General features: G+C 32.7%; 2 protein-coding genes across 10 annotated transcripts in view; both read left to right on the forward strand.

Moving 5' to 3' along the window:
* Nucleotides 1-3881: 3881 nt before the first annotated feature.
* LOC116131189 (putative disease resistance protein RGA3) lies at nt 3882-5354 on the forward strand. The gene has a single exon (XM_031416839.1). It carries the CDS (start codon nt 3882-3884, stop codon nt 5352-5354), a length of 1473 nt encoding a protein of 490 aa, XP_031272699.1.
* A 1200-nt stretch (nt 5355-6554) lies between these two features.
* The window catches only part of LOC116131245 (actin-related protein 2/3 complex subunit 4-like), a 38333-nt gene continuing 27739 nt past the window's right edge, over nt 6555-17148 (forward strand). For 2 of the 9 annotated variants that reach the window (XM_031416899.1, XM_031416901.1), the window contains exons 1-5: nt 9299-9666; nt 9744-9809; nt 9921-9973; nt 10078-10105; nt 10614-10715. In XM_031416899.1, the coding sequence (XP_031272759.1) occupies nt 9664-9666; nt 9744-9809; nt 9921-9973; nt 10078-10105; nt 10614-10715 (252 nt within the window). In that variant the 5' untranslated portion in view covers nt 9299-9663. Of the gene's footprint in view, nt 7633-9268; nt 9667-9743; nt 9810-9920; nt 9974-10077; nt 10106-10613; nt 10828-17148 lie in introns of those variants that run through there. The other 7 variants (XM_031416897.1, XM_031416898.1, XR_004128234.1 and 4 more) reach the window with 7 other exon arrangements.

Genomic DNA, 17148 nt, shown 5'->3' on the forward strand with positions numbered 1-17148 from the left:
TCTAGGACAAATAAAATATAAGATGGGAAGTGGTATGTAGTTCCCATATATTGTATCATTAATCCTCATTCTCAATTTAGAAAGGTTTAAATTTAAATTTAATTTTATACGTGTAAACCCAGGCTATCGTGTGTGACTATCTTCTCCTATTTATTTATGTAAACCCAGGCTGAAGAAGGAGAAGACCTATATTGGTTATCAAATGACCTTAATGTCCCTTTGACTATTTTGCAATGTGATTGAATATACGATGATGTCATTGATATATCAAATTATTAAGTATTTAACAATGAGGTCACAATAAATGCTACAAATTTCATAATGAAATATTTATTCATAGGATTTATGTTAAAAATACTTTTTTTTTTGTTAGCTCAATAAAGTGTTTATTTATTAACTATCTTAGTATCTTGCCTGTGTTTTACACTCGTTAAATATAATTATAAATATATTATTTATAAAGAATATAATAAATAACAATTACCCAATATAATATATTACTCAATTATCAATTGTAACTTGACCCCTATAATACAATCTTACTTCCATCTAAAATGAATATAATTATACAATTGTATTAGTCAAAATTAATCAACTCTCAGACTTTACAAAAGAAAAAAAAAATTATTAACTCCAAATTTAATGCCAGAAATTAAAAAGAAGGGTTCAACTTAGTAGTTTCTGAAATTTGGTTAACGATAAAATTCCAAAGGTACCCGATAGGAATCAAAATAAAAGTCATATTAGGAATAATATTTCAAGTAGTACTTATAAAAGGATGTTAAAACCTAGAGAACCTAATATGTAAGATTACAATTAGAGAATAAGAGCCACCAAAAAGGAGCCACCAAAAAGAGGTTTAAAGTATATTTGGAATTGTTGTAGCTTCAAGTTTAATCAACTTTAGCTCAACTTTTTAAATAATTAGCTTTGAAAATAGTTTGGAATGCGTTTGGTAAATACAACTTTTATAATGGCTATGATTTTCAAAATCTATGATTGGTAAATTAGATTTTGTAATTGTTGGTGTATGTATAATGACCAAAATAGACACTTTATTTTTTAAAAATATTTTTATAATTCTAAATTTGTATTTTGTTAAGTATTTAATAAATATTTAAGAATGTAATAAAAAATTTTGTTAAATAAATGATTATTTAATTAATAATTCAAAAAATTTAAAACATTGGACCTGGTCGGTGGTGGTCAACCATTGGTCAACGATGGAGTGTTAAAATCACAGCTAGTCTTATCAGGATCTAGTGACTCCATCGAATTCTAACAAATTGGCTAGGATCAACAGTGTGGAACAACACACATTGTTAGTTTCGAAAATATATATATAGCCTTAATTTAAGGCCTTAGGCCTCAAAATGCTTTGAGGTAATGATATTTAAAAAAAAAAAAAAAAAAAAAACACTTATCTAGTTACAAATATTTAGAGTATATTTTTGTTTTTCCTCTTTCTTCTGTTGGTAGCTTAATGTGAGAACTCTCGGAGGACTAATTAACCAATTATTCCACCATTTTTACAGAATAAATTTTGACAGCTTCCCCTTGAAGACAGGCAAGTAAATTAAAGCGGCCCCAGCATGCTCAGGTTTCATTTAGTGTTCCAAAATATCGTGGACATGAAATGGTCAAAATGTCCCCTTTTGGTCACTAGTTCAATATACGGGTTGAGGAGGACATTACCATTTAATTTAGGATTAATTTCATATACCTCCATACGACATTGTTTAATTTAGCAACTTAAACTTTTCAGAATAGTTATTATAAGTCACATGATACACAACAATTCCATTCTAATATTTAAGATGTCTCCTCAAACTCTCAAAAGTAAAGATTGAATTGAATTCCATCACCATGTTTCAAAAGAGTAAGATTTCTGGTATTTAAAAACCATTAAAAATCCACTTATAAGTATCAAAAACCCCTTTGGAATTACTCTCTACATATTTGTAAATAGACAAATTATTATTGTTGTTGTTGTTGTTGTTACTTCAAAGCATTTTGAGGCCTTAGGCCTTAAATTAAGGCTTTACATATGTAAGATATTTTGAAAACCAGTTTTGCATGTCGGTCCACAATGCCAATTCTAGACAATTTGTCGAAATCCGATGGAGTCACCAGATTTTGACTCATCCAAATTATTTACCAAGCACATTCCAAATTATTCTAAGTCGAGCTAAAGTTGATTAAACTTAAAACTACAACAATTCCAAACACAAACTAAGCCTTTCTTTGATGGCTCTCGCTCTATAATTATAATCTTACCTATTAGGTTCTCTAGGATTTAACTTCCTTTTATAGGTACTACTTGTTATATTATTCCTAGTACGACTTTTATTTTGATTTCTAATACAATTTATATTTGTATTCATAATTGTATTTCTCTTTAATTAAATTTACTTTCCTAAAGAGATACAATTCTACATACAAATATCTTGGCAAAACATATATCCCAACACAATACTAATTTGGCTTGAATTGGGCTTCACAGTTTGAACAGAAAAGGTAAAAGGAAGAAGAAAAATAATTTATGGTGTAATGCTAGGTACATATACAAATTAATTATGCAAACTACTTCCTACAAACTGGTAGTGCATTTTTGACATATCATCTATTTTAACTTATTTAATTTATCCATAATTTAAAATCATCCAATTATATTAAAACACATATGTTTGTATAAATGATTTTGTATAAAAAGTTTGTACTTGCAGTATTATTCTAATTTCTGGTGAAATTTTATGCTTTTTTTTTCGGTCAAATAAATTTTATTCTGAAAGTTGTGGATTGAAGATTTATGTGTAGCACCTTTGCCATTTCAAAGTCAATCAAATTGTGAAGGGACATTGTTGTCATTTCACGTACAAGGTATTTTGGAAACAGTAAATGAAAATGTGAAAGAAATGACTCATGATGAAGTGTACACGTACTATGTGCAAATGTTATGGCCCACATAGGGGAAGTTGTCAAAATTATCCGGAAACATCGCATAGTAATTGCTAATCAAATAGACAAGGGACATTATAGTCATTTAAGAGCCAAAATTATTTTCCTTTAATTTTTAATTTATTTTTTCTTCAGTTTTTAATTTTTTAGTTTCTTAATGTTCCTTAAAACATGGCTTTAATCTTTTTTTAGTTTCTAATATTTTTTAAATTTGGATTTTGAGAACTAAATTAACTTCAAAAATAAATAAATAAATAAATCAAGGGCATTAAGTCATTTAATCATTTTTTTTGTTAAAGTTAATGGAAAATAACCGTTATATGTCTCTTAATTGAACAATTTGTAACTTTTGTCCTCTCATGGGAAAACCATTCTTCTTCTTCTTTTGTCAAAAAGAAATTTATTGCTGTCCCTCTGTGTCTCCACCATTACTTCTTTATTCAACATACAAATGGTAAACGTAAACAGTGGGGTGGAGTGGAGTCCACACGGCTTCATCATAATCTTTCGTTGTTGATTTTACTTGAAATAAAATTGTAAAATAAATAAAAACAATTGAAGAAAAATAAGTCTAAGTCTATGTGTGAGTCAATTTTCCTTTAATTTCATCATTTCTCTTCCTTGTTTTCTCAAATTCTCTTACAATCCAACTTTCTCAAACTCTCAATTCAATCACGCTCTTACACGATCTCTCAAACTCTTCATTCTTAATTTGTCAGTGCTAAGGTAAGTTGATTTATGTTTATTAGCATCTTAATACGATTTTCTTCAATTAAATTGAATAATCTCTTACATAATTTAAGAGATGATCATCAAATAAGACTGGTCTTACTAACTTACTTTCATATTCAATTATATAGCTACCTTCTTATCAATTAATTCTACCTCTTAAAATCAATTTGTATTACAGTAACCAAGAATAAATGGCAGAAGGAACTCTGTTTGACATTGCGGAGAATATCCTAAAGCAGTTGGGATCATTGGCTGTCCATGAAATCGGATTGGCAATGAGTGTTGAAGATGATATTAGCCAACTCAAGGACATTGTGAGCACTATCCAAGGGATACTTCTTGATGCTGAGGAGCAGCAGAGCAAGAAGAATAATGAGGTGACAGCTTGGCTTCATAGGCTCAAAGATGCATTTTATGATGCAGATGACTTGCTAGATCATTACTACACTCAATTTCAAAAACAAAAGGTGATGACTGCCAATAAAATGGCAAAAAAGGTACGAACCTGCTTCTCTAAGTCTAATAATTGTGCATTTAGTTTTAAGATGGCTCATAGAATAAAGAAAATTAAGGAGAGACTGGAGAGTATTTACAATGCAAGACCACCTTACCTTAACAAACGCCTTGTTGATGAAAAAGGAGTAGTGAATTTCGAAAGGGAAACACACTCTTTTGTACATATAGAAAAGGTTATTGGGAGAGGTGATGAGAAAAATAATCTTACGCAACTGCTATTGGGCTCAAATGATGATGAGAATGTTTCGGTTATTTCCATATATGGGTTTGGAGGATTAGGAAAGACCACACTTGCTCAGCTTGTATACAACGATATAAATGTCATAAGATATCTTAAATTAAGGATGTGGGTGTGTGTGTCTAACGAATTTAATGTGAAATTGATTGTAGAAAAGATCATAAAATCTATAACTGATAAGGAACCTGAAAAGCTTGAACTAGATCAATCACAAAAACACCTTCGCAAAGAAATTGAGGGTAAAATATTTTTACTTGTCTTGGATGACGTATGGAATGAGAATCCCAATAAATGGGACCAATTAAAAAATTTGTTGTTGAATGGTGCAAGAGGAAGTAAAATATTAGTCACTACACGTATTGAGCAAGTTGCTAAGATTACTAGTAAACATTCGAATCATATCTATCTCTTAAGAGAGCTATCTAAAGACAAGTCTTGGTTCTTATTTAAGCAAATAGCCTTTGAATATGGGATAGAGCCAAAAGATTCGATACTAGTAGAGATTGGAAAGGAGATTGTAGCAAAGTGTGGAGGAGTTCCTCTTGTTATAGTGACGATAGCACACCTACTTTATGGTAATAATAAGGAAGATGATTGGTTACAGTTCAAGGATAATGAAATGTCAAAAATAATTCAAAAGGAAAGTGATATTTTACCTATACTCAAGCTTAGTTATGATCATCTTCCCTCACACTTGAAGCAATGTTTTGCCTATTGTGCATTGTTTCCCAAAGATTATAAGATTGAGAAGCAAAATCTTATTCATCTTTGGATGGCGCAAGGCTTTCTTCAAGGATCAAACAAGAAGGAATTTCTAGAAGATATTGGTAATAAGTATTTTACGGCCTTACTTTTAAGATCATTTTTCCAAGATCCAGAATATGATGAATGGGGCAATGTAATTGCATGAAAGATGCATGATCTTATGCATGACCTTGCACAATTAGTTGCAGGAATTGAATGCACTATGGTAGCATTAGATACAATTGAAATTGTGAATGTAAAATGTCATCATTTATCACTTGATTGTGGTGAAATAAGTCGATCATGGAAATTTCCACCTGCATTGTATAGTGCCAAAAATATAAGAACCTTACTTTTATTGAAACAATCAAAACAGATGTACAAAGTGGATGATGGTTATGAAATTTTAACAAGTTATAGGCACTTGCGAACATTGGATTTTGGAGGAATAAAGTTTCAAAAGTTGTTTACTCAGAATGGTAAATTGAAGAGCTCAATTGCTAAACTGGAGCATCTACGATATCTCAATTTTTCAAAGATGAGTATTAAAAGTTTTCCTAATTCCATTTTGAGACTATGGAATTTGGAAACATTAGATCTCTCCTATTGTTTAGAGCTTATAGAGCTACCAAGAGACATTAGCAAAATGGTGAACTTGAGGCATCTTATAATCAAAGGATGTTATTCTTTATTAGGAATGCCACATGGACTGGGGTTTTTAACTAATCTTCAAACACTATCAAGATTTGTAGCAAGTAAGAGAAATAGTTGGGCCATCAGAAAAAGCAAATACAGTGGGATAGATGAATTAAGTAGGTTGAACAATTTGAGGGGAGAACTATATCTTGATGATTTAAAATACGTTGAAAATGGAACGTTGGCCAACTTAAATGAAAAATGATTTCTTCAATCTCTTATACTGCATTGGGGGAGAAGTGGATATGGGAAGGTTGAGGTGAATGATGAAGTGGTGTTAGAAGGTCTAAAGCCACACCCAAATTTGAAAGAAATCACTATAGATTCATTTATGGGTGTGAAGTTTTGTAATTGGCTTTCCTCCCTCACAAATCTAACTTCAATTAGAATAAAAAAGTGTGGGCATTGCCGATCTGTATCATTATTGAATAAATTTCCTCATTTGAAGAGTTTGTCTCTTGATGCGCTATATGATTTGAAGTACATTTCAGAGGAAGCAAGTAATTGTTGTTCTTCCACACTGTCAACAACATTTTTTCCATCACTTAGGAAACTGTTAATTAGGGATTGTCCTAAATTAAAGGAATGGTGGAAGAGAGATGTTAATGATGATGGAGGAGAGTTGCCTTCATTTCCTTGCCTTTCCAAATTACTTATTTTTACATGCCCAAACTTGTTGTCCATGCCACTGTTTCCGTCTCTTGAAGAATTGTACTTGTTGAATACCAGCTCGAAGCCATTGCTACAGACAATAATGTTGGTGAATAGTGTGGGACCATCAACTTCCTCCAACTTTTCTACCCCTCTTTCCAAATTAAAGTCTCTAAGGCTCTATAGAATTGCTGATCTAGAATCTCTACCAGCGGAGCGGATGCGAAACCTCACTTCTCTGGTTTATCTGACAATTCAAATATGTGACAAGCTTGACTTTCTCACGGATGACGTGCAATGGCATAGTCTCCAAAGCCTTTATTCTTTACAACTTTTCAATCTTCCAAAATTGGTGTCTTTACCAAAGGGGTTTCAATATCTTACCTCTCTACAGAAGTTGACTATTAGTTATTGTGACCAATTTGAATCACCCAGCAGTGAAGATGATGATGACATGCCATGGCAAGGCTTTAGGAGCCTCCAGTCTTTAACAATTGAACAGCTTCCAAAATTGGTGTCTCTCCCAAAGGGGCTTCAATATGTTACCACTCTACGAGATTTGTATATTGATGATTGTGACCAATTTGAATCACCCAGCAGTGAGGATGACGATGACATGCCATGGCAAGGCTTTAGGAGCCTCCAGTCTTTATATATTCATGGGCTTCCAAAATTGGTGTCTCTCCCAAAGGGGCTTCAATATGTTACCACTCTACGAGATTTGACTATTGAATATTGTCATAATTTGACAGCTCTACCGGAGTGGATATCCAATTCAAGTTCACTTTCAAGACTGGAGATCTACAATTGTCCCAAATTGTCAGAAAGATGCGGAAATAACATAGGGATGGATTGGCCAAAGATTGCTCACATCCCAAATATTCAAATTGATCGCAAATGGATTCAAATTGATCACAAATATTCTTCTTCAACAGGGTGATACTTCTCTTGAAATTAATCAATAAGCCTTTGTTATTTGTTTTATGAGTAAAAAATATTCCTTTGCTTTATCGGTTTATCATAACTAATTTCCTACATTTTTAATGCAGGATTGCGTGATAGGGGCAAATGGTTTGGAATTTGTAATTAATTGGATGGTACTTATCTTACCTATTCATTAATTTATTCCAAGTCTTTCACTTTTGCAAGGAATTTTTATACATATAGCATCATATATTTTATTAATCTCAATCTCTTTTATTATTAAATCCATAAAATTTAGATTTAAAAGTCTGAAATTTGATAGCTCTTTTAATTGAATTTTGGCATTCAAAAATTGAATGGTAATTGTATCCCTTATTAGCTTGCACTTTTGTTCTTGATGAAAACAAATTTTGCATGCTCAATCAGACATTATTCTAATTCATCTCTTCTCTTCAAATTATCTTTTCTCTTCAAATTGTCTAATGTTTTATCAATCCCTACTCTGTTTGCAAAGTGATGGAAGAACATTATAGAAATGATTGAATCTACAATTCTGTTTTTCATCAGGCATACCCTTAGAGCTCATTATTAATTGTTAATAAACCCTCATATGCTAACAAATAGAGATAATTTCTTGTTAATTTGCAGGCAAAACACTTGTGTAGTACATAGCTATTCATCAGGAATTGATTTATTCTTTCTTCAACTGACTTTTTATATTAATTAAATTCTCATTCTTAATTGTTGATTGGAGTTCATGTAACGCTATTGAATATGTGATTTTGTAGATGGATATAATTGCTAAATGGGTCTTCAATTAACATTATCGAGCAAGTCTTACCTCGACAAAACAACCAAGAAATTCCAATGAATGATGTTTGAGGTTTGTCATTATATAGTTTCTCTCAATGCTTTTGTACTTCTCCTTCTCTTTATTGTAATTCATGCATTTACATTTTTTTTTTCCTTTTTCATTGTATTTAGATTTATTTGAGGGGTAAGGCTCATTACGTCCTCCCCTGTCTAGGTGTCATTTTTTTTTTCAATTAATAAAATTCTCCTCGTACTGTCGAGGTTTCCCTAAAATAAATGAATTTGTCTTATTTGCAAAGCATAAATAGCTACAATGAATAACTCTCAATAAATCAAACTATAAGTTATGAATGTGAGAACCAAACTTGGCTTGTAGCAGAAAACCATATTTCTTTATTGATAAAAACAGAGACACTCTTCAAGCACACAAGCAAAGCCTGATCACTGCCTTTAGATACGTGTTTAAGCCCAACATTATCATTAGTGGCAGCGACTAGCGAGCCCAGGGATCAAGCGGCCTAACTACGGAAATCCAAAACCCAACCCAACCCAAACGGAAATGGCAAAGCATCAAGGAACAGTTGATTGTAGACTTGGTTATTCGTTGACATCTCTCTTCCTCTTTCATACTAACATTATAGCGGTTTAAGTGTCATTTTCTTGAGTTTTAGGGGTGTTATGGAATTAACTCTTTCTTGATCATCCCATTTTCAAGTGCTAATATCAGCAATTACCATTTTATCCCTCTAACCTAAATACGAAACTAATGTAATTAGGGCAAAGGAGGACATTATTCAATATTGATACGGTTTTCAAACTTTGAGTGTTTTTGCCGTTTAAAAAAAAATGCAAAAATCACTGTCTCAATAATTTCGAAAATATTGGGGTTGTCTATGATATTCTCCGAAAATACTGTTTGTACTCTAACATTTCACGAAGTGACAATAAGCCCCTAATCTCTAGTGGACGTTAAAGATTATACTCGCGGCTCAAGGGCAAAATTCTATCATTTAAGTTTTAAATGAATCCAACATTCTATCTCGGCAGTTCAGTCCGCCACCAAACCACCAGTCTTTTGTTATCCGTATAAACTCAGTTCTGTGTTTTACGGTTTTCACTAAATTCTGATTTGGGTTTGGTTAATTCGTTTTTAGGTCCCCACAATGATGAAGGTTGCGACTATCGTGTGTGACCGTGGAAGGCTCCAACGGCGGCTGTCGCATGAGGCCGCGAATGGCCTTGACTTTGGCCGTAACGCGTAAGGTTATGAATGGCCTTGGCGGCTGCCGTCGCGTGAGTTTTTGAGTGATCTGGCGGCAGCCATCGCGTGGTAAGATTGATGGATCTGAATCTCCCAAATCACAACTTAGTTTCAAGTCAATTCCCTAACCATGGTAAGATTGATGAATCTCACTTATTACTCTGTTTTTGACAAGTAATTTTGCGTTTCTTAACTTTTAATCACTTTTAGGCCACAACATTGCGATTGTATTGGCCGTGCATTCGCAACACGCTTGATGCCACTATGTGTTTGCAGGTATGCAGAATGCCATTGTAATTTGATATCTTTGTTTCCAAGTGTTGGTTTTATTGTTTATTCATTTGATCTATGATTGATTTTATGAATTAAATTTGATTGTTGTTGTAGAACTTTCCTTATCAAGAAGTTCAAAGTCATAATAAACCAGAGGTTGAGTTAAAGTATGCTTTACTGCCGCAAGTCCCTGATCTTCTGTTTCTTAATTATGCTTGTAGTTGTAGTATATTTTATCAGTTGATTGAATTCTTTTTGTTGCATGTTGCAGCACCAGCCCTGAACTTCTACTGAATCCTGTAAGAACCACAATCTAGACCTTAGATATGGGCAAAATATATCTTGCTTCATCCTTCTTGTAGGAAAAATATGTTTTGCTCCGTCCTTCTTATTGGCTCATTTGAGTAGTTCCAAATTCATAAAATTTATGGGTTGTCAATTTCTTTAGATTTCTATTTCGTTTCCATGGCTTGTCTAATATAGTAAACCTCAACAGTTTAAATCATACATTTAGGGGCTTGAGCAAAATATCATGAAATATACTGAGCCTTTTTAATTCCTTAACATGATTGGTTCTTCTTTGAAACTTATATACTCATTATGGTTTACAATCAGTTCTTCCTAAAATGCTAGAAAAAGGAATTGTTTGCTTTATGTTTCTTCTTGCTTATGCAACAAAGCATAGGAGTTTTGTTATCTGTGACATTTTAAAACATGATTAGCACCCTTATAAGTTTTTCTGGACTCTGAATAAAATTCTGGTCTCAGATTTTCTCCTTATATGAATGTTATTTTTTTGTTGTGTAGGTAATGGCAGATGAACTTGAAAACATACTAACTAAGAAGTTTTTCAGAATTTTGTCAATGAGGGCAGACGCATTTCAAGTGTTAAGGAGAAAGCCATTACAGGTATATGGTTTTATCTTACTGCTTTTTGGAGACATAATGCTGCTTGGCAAATTCAAAAATTTCCAATCAACATCACAAATCATCAGTTTCTGAAAAATTCATTTAGAGTTAGTCTGCCATTAGTAAGATAAATTTTGCTATTTATGGGCAGAAGAATGTTGTCCTGGAGATCAGCAGTCTCTAATTTCACTTTTGGTAAATTGGCAGATTTGTTTTTATTAGACATATTTTCTGCCCAAACATTTTATTATTCGACATGCTGGTTCCATTAAACCATTTTATGGTGAAGGCAATACAGTATAATGCTGGGCTATGATGTTTTCATGAGTTCTTGCTGGACAATATTTCTCTGTATGTATTTGTATCCCACTTCTTGCACTGCAGCATAATGTCTTGAGAACTTTTGTGCTTGCAACAAGACAAGAGTTACTATTATTGGGTTTGATTATTATGCCCTTTAATAAGTACTTAATTGATGCTTTTATCCTAATTTTATGTGTCAAGGATACATTTCGCATGCTTTATATTTTCTGTATTGTATTTTGTTTCCATATTACATGTAGCCAGTCAACATTATATGCAACTTATTTACGATTGAAGTTGCATACTATCAAAGTGGTTATGTGCATAGCAATGCTAGCACTTGGCAATTGATCGTTACACTTTGCATGATCTCATGTGAATTTGTGTGGTATCTTTTCTCTGATGAATTCTTTTTTCTTTTTATTTTTGTATTTTTTTAGGATTTGTAAATCTATGATATATTTATCAGTTGAGTGAAATCTTTTTGTTGCATGTTACAGCATCAGCACTGAACTTCTACGGAATCCTTTAAGAACCACAATGTGGACCTTAGATATGAGCAAAATATACTTTGCTCCATCCTTCTTATAGGCATAATGTTTTTGCTCCATCCTTCTTATTGCTCGTTGAGTAGTTCCAAACTCATAAAATTTATGGGCTGTTCAATTTTTTAGATTTCTATTTCGTTTCCATGACTTGTCTAATATATAAACCTCAACAGTTTAAATCATACATTTAGAGGCTTGAGCAAAATATCATGAAATATACTGAGCCGTTTTAATTCTTAACATAATTAGTTCTTCTTTGAAACTTTTATACTCTATTATGGTTTACAATTATCCTTCCTAAAATGCTAGAAAAGAATTGTTTGCTTTACGATTCTTCTTGCTGATGCACAAAGCATAGGGTTTTTTTTTTTTTTTATCTGTGGCGTTTAAAACATGATTAGCACCCTTATAAGTTTTCTGGACTCTGAATAAAATTCGGTCTCACATTTTTTCCTTATATGAATGTTATGTTTTTTGTTGTTATTAATGGCAGATAACTTGAAAACATACTACTAAAGAAGTCTCTCAGAATTTTGTCAATGAGGGCGAAGCTTTCAAGTGCCAAGGAGAAAGCCTTTACAGGTATATGGTTTTATCTACTGCCTTGGATACATAATGCTGCTTGGCAAACTCAAATTTCCAATCAACTTCAAAATCATCAGTTTCTGAATAATTCATCTAGAGGTAGTAAGATTTGCTATTTATTGGCAGAAGAAGTTGTCCTGAGATTCAAGCAGTCTCTAATTAATTTTGGTAATTGGCAATTTTGTTTTATAGACATATTTTCTGCCCAAACTTTTATTGTTCGACATGCTGTTTCCATTAAACCAGTTTATGGTGAAGGCAATCCAGTCTTGCAACAAGACAAGAGTTACTATTATCGTGTTTGATTATTATGCTCTTTAAGTAAGTACTTAATTGATGCGTTTATCCTAATTTTATGTGTCAAGGATACATTTCGCATGCTTTATATTTCTGTAATGTATTTTGTTTCCGTATTACATGTAGCCAGTCAACTTATATGCAACTTATTTATGATTGAATTTGCATACTGTCAAATGGTGATGTGCATTGCAATGCTACCCTTGGCAATTGATCTTTACACTTTGCATATCTCATGTGAATTTGTTAGTGGTATGTTTTTTTCTGTTGAATTCTTTTTCTTTTTTTGTAAATCTATGAAACAGTTGTTGGTTATAATTTGGTTATCTTAGCTTTGGTTTAATATTTTTTTTTCTTAAATCTATACAGCATATCTATCTTTGATGTGAAAATGAATTATAGTCTTTGCTTTAGATTTAAAATGCTTTCTTGGTGGCAAATAATATGTAATAGATGGTAGGCACAGCGGAGGCTGACTGTTGGATATGCAAAAGCCTACTTCTTTTCAGGGGAACAGAGAAAATTAACTGTGCTTGACACATGAATATAACATTTTTAAAAAGATTTAAAACGTGATGACAACATTTAAGATTCAACCATGTAGCCCATGTTTAGTTACCATTTAGAGAACCAAACTGGTGTCATATATTGTAGGATAATTAAGTAACTAGATAGATAAATATATTGTTAAACAATAATGCAATTCTTCCCTAAATTTGTTTAGATAATAATTGCTTAGTGATTTATTCCAGAAAGTTTTTTGAGATTTTAAGTTGTATATAGTAAGTACTATATAGACATATTTATTCCTTATTAATGCCTAATTATTTGATTTCTTTTTTTATTATTTCCCTAATCAATTAAAGGATTAACTATATAGAAATGATACTAAAGCAAAATGCATGATCCTAAAGTACGAGCTGAAGCAAAGAGTTAACATGTATAGACTAAATCGGTAATTGGGAATACCCCACTGCTGATAATTTGAGAGGGAGAGAATCCCACACAATGATCTTGGGGAGAATCGCCATGGCTGATGATAAACTATGATTATTAGAAAAAGTGTCTGCTGGCCAACGTCAACGTTTTTTAATTATAATATTATAATAAATCCCTGATTTGATCAATGTTTTCTTAAAAAGATTAATTCATTTTAAGATGAATTAATACATGTTCATGTACAGTAAAAATATTAATTCATTTTTAAGATGATTTGATCATCTAAATTTTAGAGGAGGGTTAAGGAAAAAGAAAGCATCATGTACAGTAAAGACTTGGAGCTCCATTGCACAAAGCTTTCATCTTAGAATATGATTTCTTGGGAAAGAATCGCCATGGCTAGCAAAGAAATAAGAAAACAAACTATGATGAAGAAATATCAGTTAAATAAGAAGGCTTACGTAATTTGCAAATTTCCATCAATAAACTAGCATTCATAGTTTATAAAATTTACTTATTAATTCACTTAAATTAATTAATTTTTTTAAGAAAGAGATGTTGAAACTAAGAATCATTAATGGTAGCTTCACCAATATACCAATTGGGTGAGACAAGGCTTTCTGTAAACGCTTTCACTGGCTAAGAAACCTTTGAGCTGGAACGCCAACAATCTCATCTCCTTCCAAGTTCCATAAATTTCTTGATATAAAACAAATATTGTTTCCATCACCATCTTTCAAGAAAAATGTCATTCCTCTATTCAAACATAATCTTTGAACCAAATATTTGATTGATAGATTGGTTTTTGAAGATGTTCTTTTGATGTCAAAATTCTAGTCCAAGAATCTACCACCCCGTATACTTCATCACCCAAATTTCAAAACATTATCATCATTCTTCCAATTTTCATTACTCTTACTTACCAGCATGCAAAGACAACCATCCATAACCACAACATCAAGTAAATTAAAACAGATTGAAAATAATCAGAAGAGGGAAGCTTTTGAACTTCTCTTCCACCAACAATGAAACAATTGAACGAATATTTTCAACGAATAAGTCAACCAATGGAGAGCTCCATTGACAGGAGTCCCAGTTCCAAAAAGATTTTCTTCATACTGATGAATTCTTTTCCATAATTGTTTCTTAAGACAACTATGCGTGAGACCTTCCCAATAAGAAGTTCACCATTTTGTAGTCATCAATAGATGGGGCATACCAAAACCAGCTGCTTCGGGATAATAATCGAGACGATCATCCTCGCTCATAAGATTTGGCATTGGTATCTCTTGGAGCACTCTTTGGTGGAGGGATTGTAGAAAAAGTAAACACGACGTGAGAACATAAGGCCCACAACCATTACAAGAACCCAAACAAACCCTATCGTTTGAAAAATCAGCCTCTTTGCAGTAAGTTTTTCATCATTAAAAGATGTTTTGGGGTCGTAAGATAAAGATCAGACTGAGGAATAGCAAGAAGTTTACTCTATGGGTTTGCGACAAGTGAGTCTTGATGAAAAGATGTGTCATTGAACAAAGCCATGAATTTGAAACACACTTGAATCGGCATATAGATTTGACTGGAAGTTTCGGAAGTATATGGTGGAATAAGATTTCTTGGGAAGAAACGCCATGGCTAGCAAAGAAAAGAAGTCTAGGTTTAGGGTTTGTGGTAAGAATCATCCAATCAAGTTAGATATGAAGCATATAATAGAAAAGTTAGAAAATATCAGATGGTAAATAGGATTGAAATTGATAAGAGGACTAATTCAACTAAGATTCTATAACCCTTTTCCTAAAACCTGCATTACAATGGATTAAGTTCTTCTGATATTATATTCCATTTTATTGAATAATAAAAGTAAACGAAGAGTCCATTGTAATTTTTAACAGGACTTCCCTAGATTTGTTCAAATCGCCCCCTAATACTATTTACAAATTCATCAATCATTGAAATATTCTATTTTATTTAAATTTTTTAGACTTAACTATTAACTAATTAACCCAAGCCTAAGCCTAAACCCACATCTAACCATAATTGACCTCCAACTGTGGCCCCATATAGCAACTCCGCCTTCTCTCCATCTTTCAGAGTGTTGTGGCCTCAAGAAGGGCCATATCGACCTTGGCCTTGAGACTTGAGAGGGCGTCATTGTGGCAGCCGCCATAACTTATGTTTTTGCCCTTCAAACTGTTAGATTTAACGAAGAAAAATTAACAAGAAGTGAAGGTGTGGTGGATTGTATCATGTCGTGCCAAAATTTTTATGACCTACCATGTCATGGTATGTGCCGTGCCACGGCCACAAACCATGCCAAACAACCAAAACTGACATGGCTCATGGCCCAGCCCACAATTGCAATGGTTACATTTTATTTTTTTTAATTTGTGGGCCGTGTCATGTCGACCCACGTGTTAAATCCCTAGCCCACAGCACGTTCACATGGCCCACGTGCCATGGCACCGACCCGATTTTTGGTGCCATGCCAAAAATCTATAGGTCATGTCGGCATAGCCCATTGTCACCCTACAACAAGGATTGATTGGTAATATGCCAAAAGTAGAACCAAATTATGGGTCAATGGGTATTAGCTAATATAAGTAACAATAAAAAGAACACATTTTTATAATTTTATTATACAAAAATTGGAACTTTTATGTTTGTAGTGTTGGATAAGGGAGATTTTACACCTTTAATTTATGTTTTAATTTTTCATTTATGTTGACAGTGAATTTTGATTCATGTTTTTGGAAAATTGATGACAAACAATCTGCCGGCGATGAGAATTTATATAGGTTGATAGGTTTAACACATTAACTAAATAATCAGTTGGATACATTGCTTTATGCAGATGTAAATCTTCAATCACTTCTAGATATGCTGTAAAAGGGCTCTTGACCTGCATTTTGAAAATTTCATTCATTCTGTAACTGTACTATGCATGATTACTTTTCCTGGATATTTCTGATGGGTCCCTCACAGGTGGATGGGTCTTTTCATTCACCAGAGTGGCATGCTGCTCGTTTGGCCAGCCTTAAAACTTCTCATACATTACCTGGAAGAATTCAAAAGAAGCAAAGGTGAGTTGTTGCGCATAGCTATAATTGTTCTTTCATTCGATATAACTCAAATTTGGCACAAACCTGCAATTTTAACATGCCTGCTATAATATGTGTGAAGTTTATGATTTATCTGTCTCTACTGAGAAGCAAGCCGTATTATACTAATGAAGTCTATTTAGAGTGAAATATACAATGAAGCTTATGTTCGCTTTTGCAACCCTGCCTTCAACTTAGGAGAGTGTTTGCAAGCTGTGCTAACATTGGTCCTAGGATTAACTAATTTGTATTTAAGTGCACAGCACTAGCATTAATTGAAAGAAAGCTCAAAATTTTACATTAAATAGATTATTTAGCAAAACTTGGGCTGTGATATAATTGGGATTATTGCTTTTGTGCTTCTATGACTATTTGATAGGAAAAATTAGGGAGTTTTTTTATTTATGCAGTTCTTGGTTTGAGTTTATCCCGATGGCAAAAACTTGTGTTTGCATATTCCTAAATATAATAAAACTGGGCTGATAGTATGTGCTGTTAAGAGACAAAAAACTAATTCCCATTCAATCTTGATATTATATTTCACCATCAACATTCATCGCTTCAATGGCCCATCATTCTTTTATTTTTATGTAACATTGTTTCCTTTAGTATATTCATATAAAAAATGATCCTCAGTACCTCAATGTAAGTGACTCGGTTCTA

This window comes from Pistacia vera, unplaced genomic scaffold (assembly GCF_008641045.1).
Source record: "Pistacia vera cultivar Batoury unplaced genomic scaffold, PisVer_v2 Contig230, whole genome shotgun sequence".
In the NCBI taxonomy this organism is placed as follows: Eukaryota; Viridiplantae; Streptophyta; class Magnoliopsida; order Sapindales; family Anacardiaceae; genus Pistacia; species Pistacia vera.

What these genes read in the sequence shown, in the direction of transcription:
- LOC116131189 (XM_031416839.1), top strand. Translation starts at nt 3,882, where the DNA reads ATGGCAGAAGGAACTCTGTTTGACATTGCGGAGAATATCCTAAAGCAG.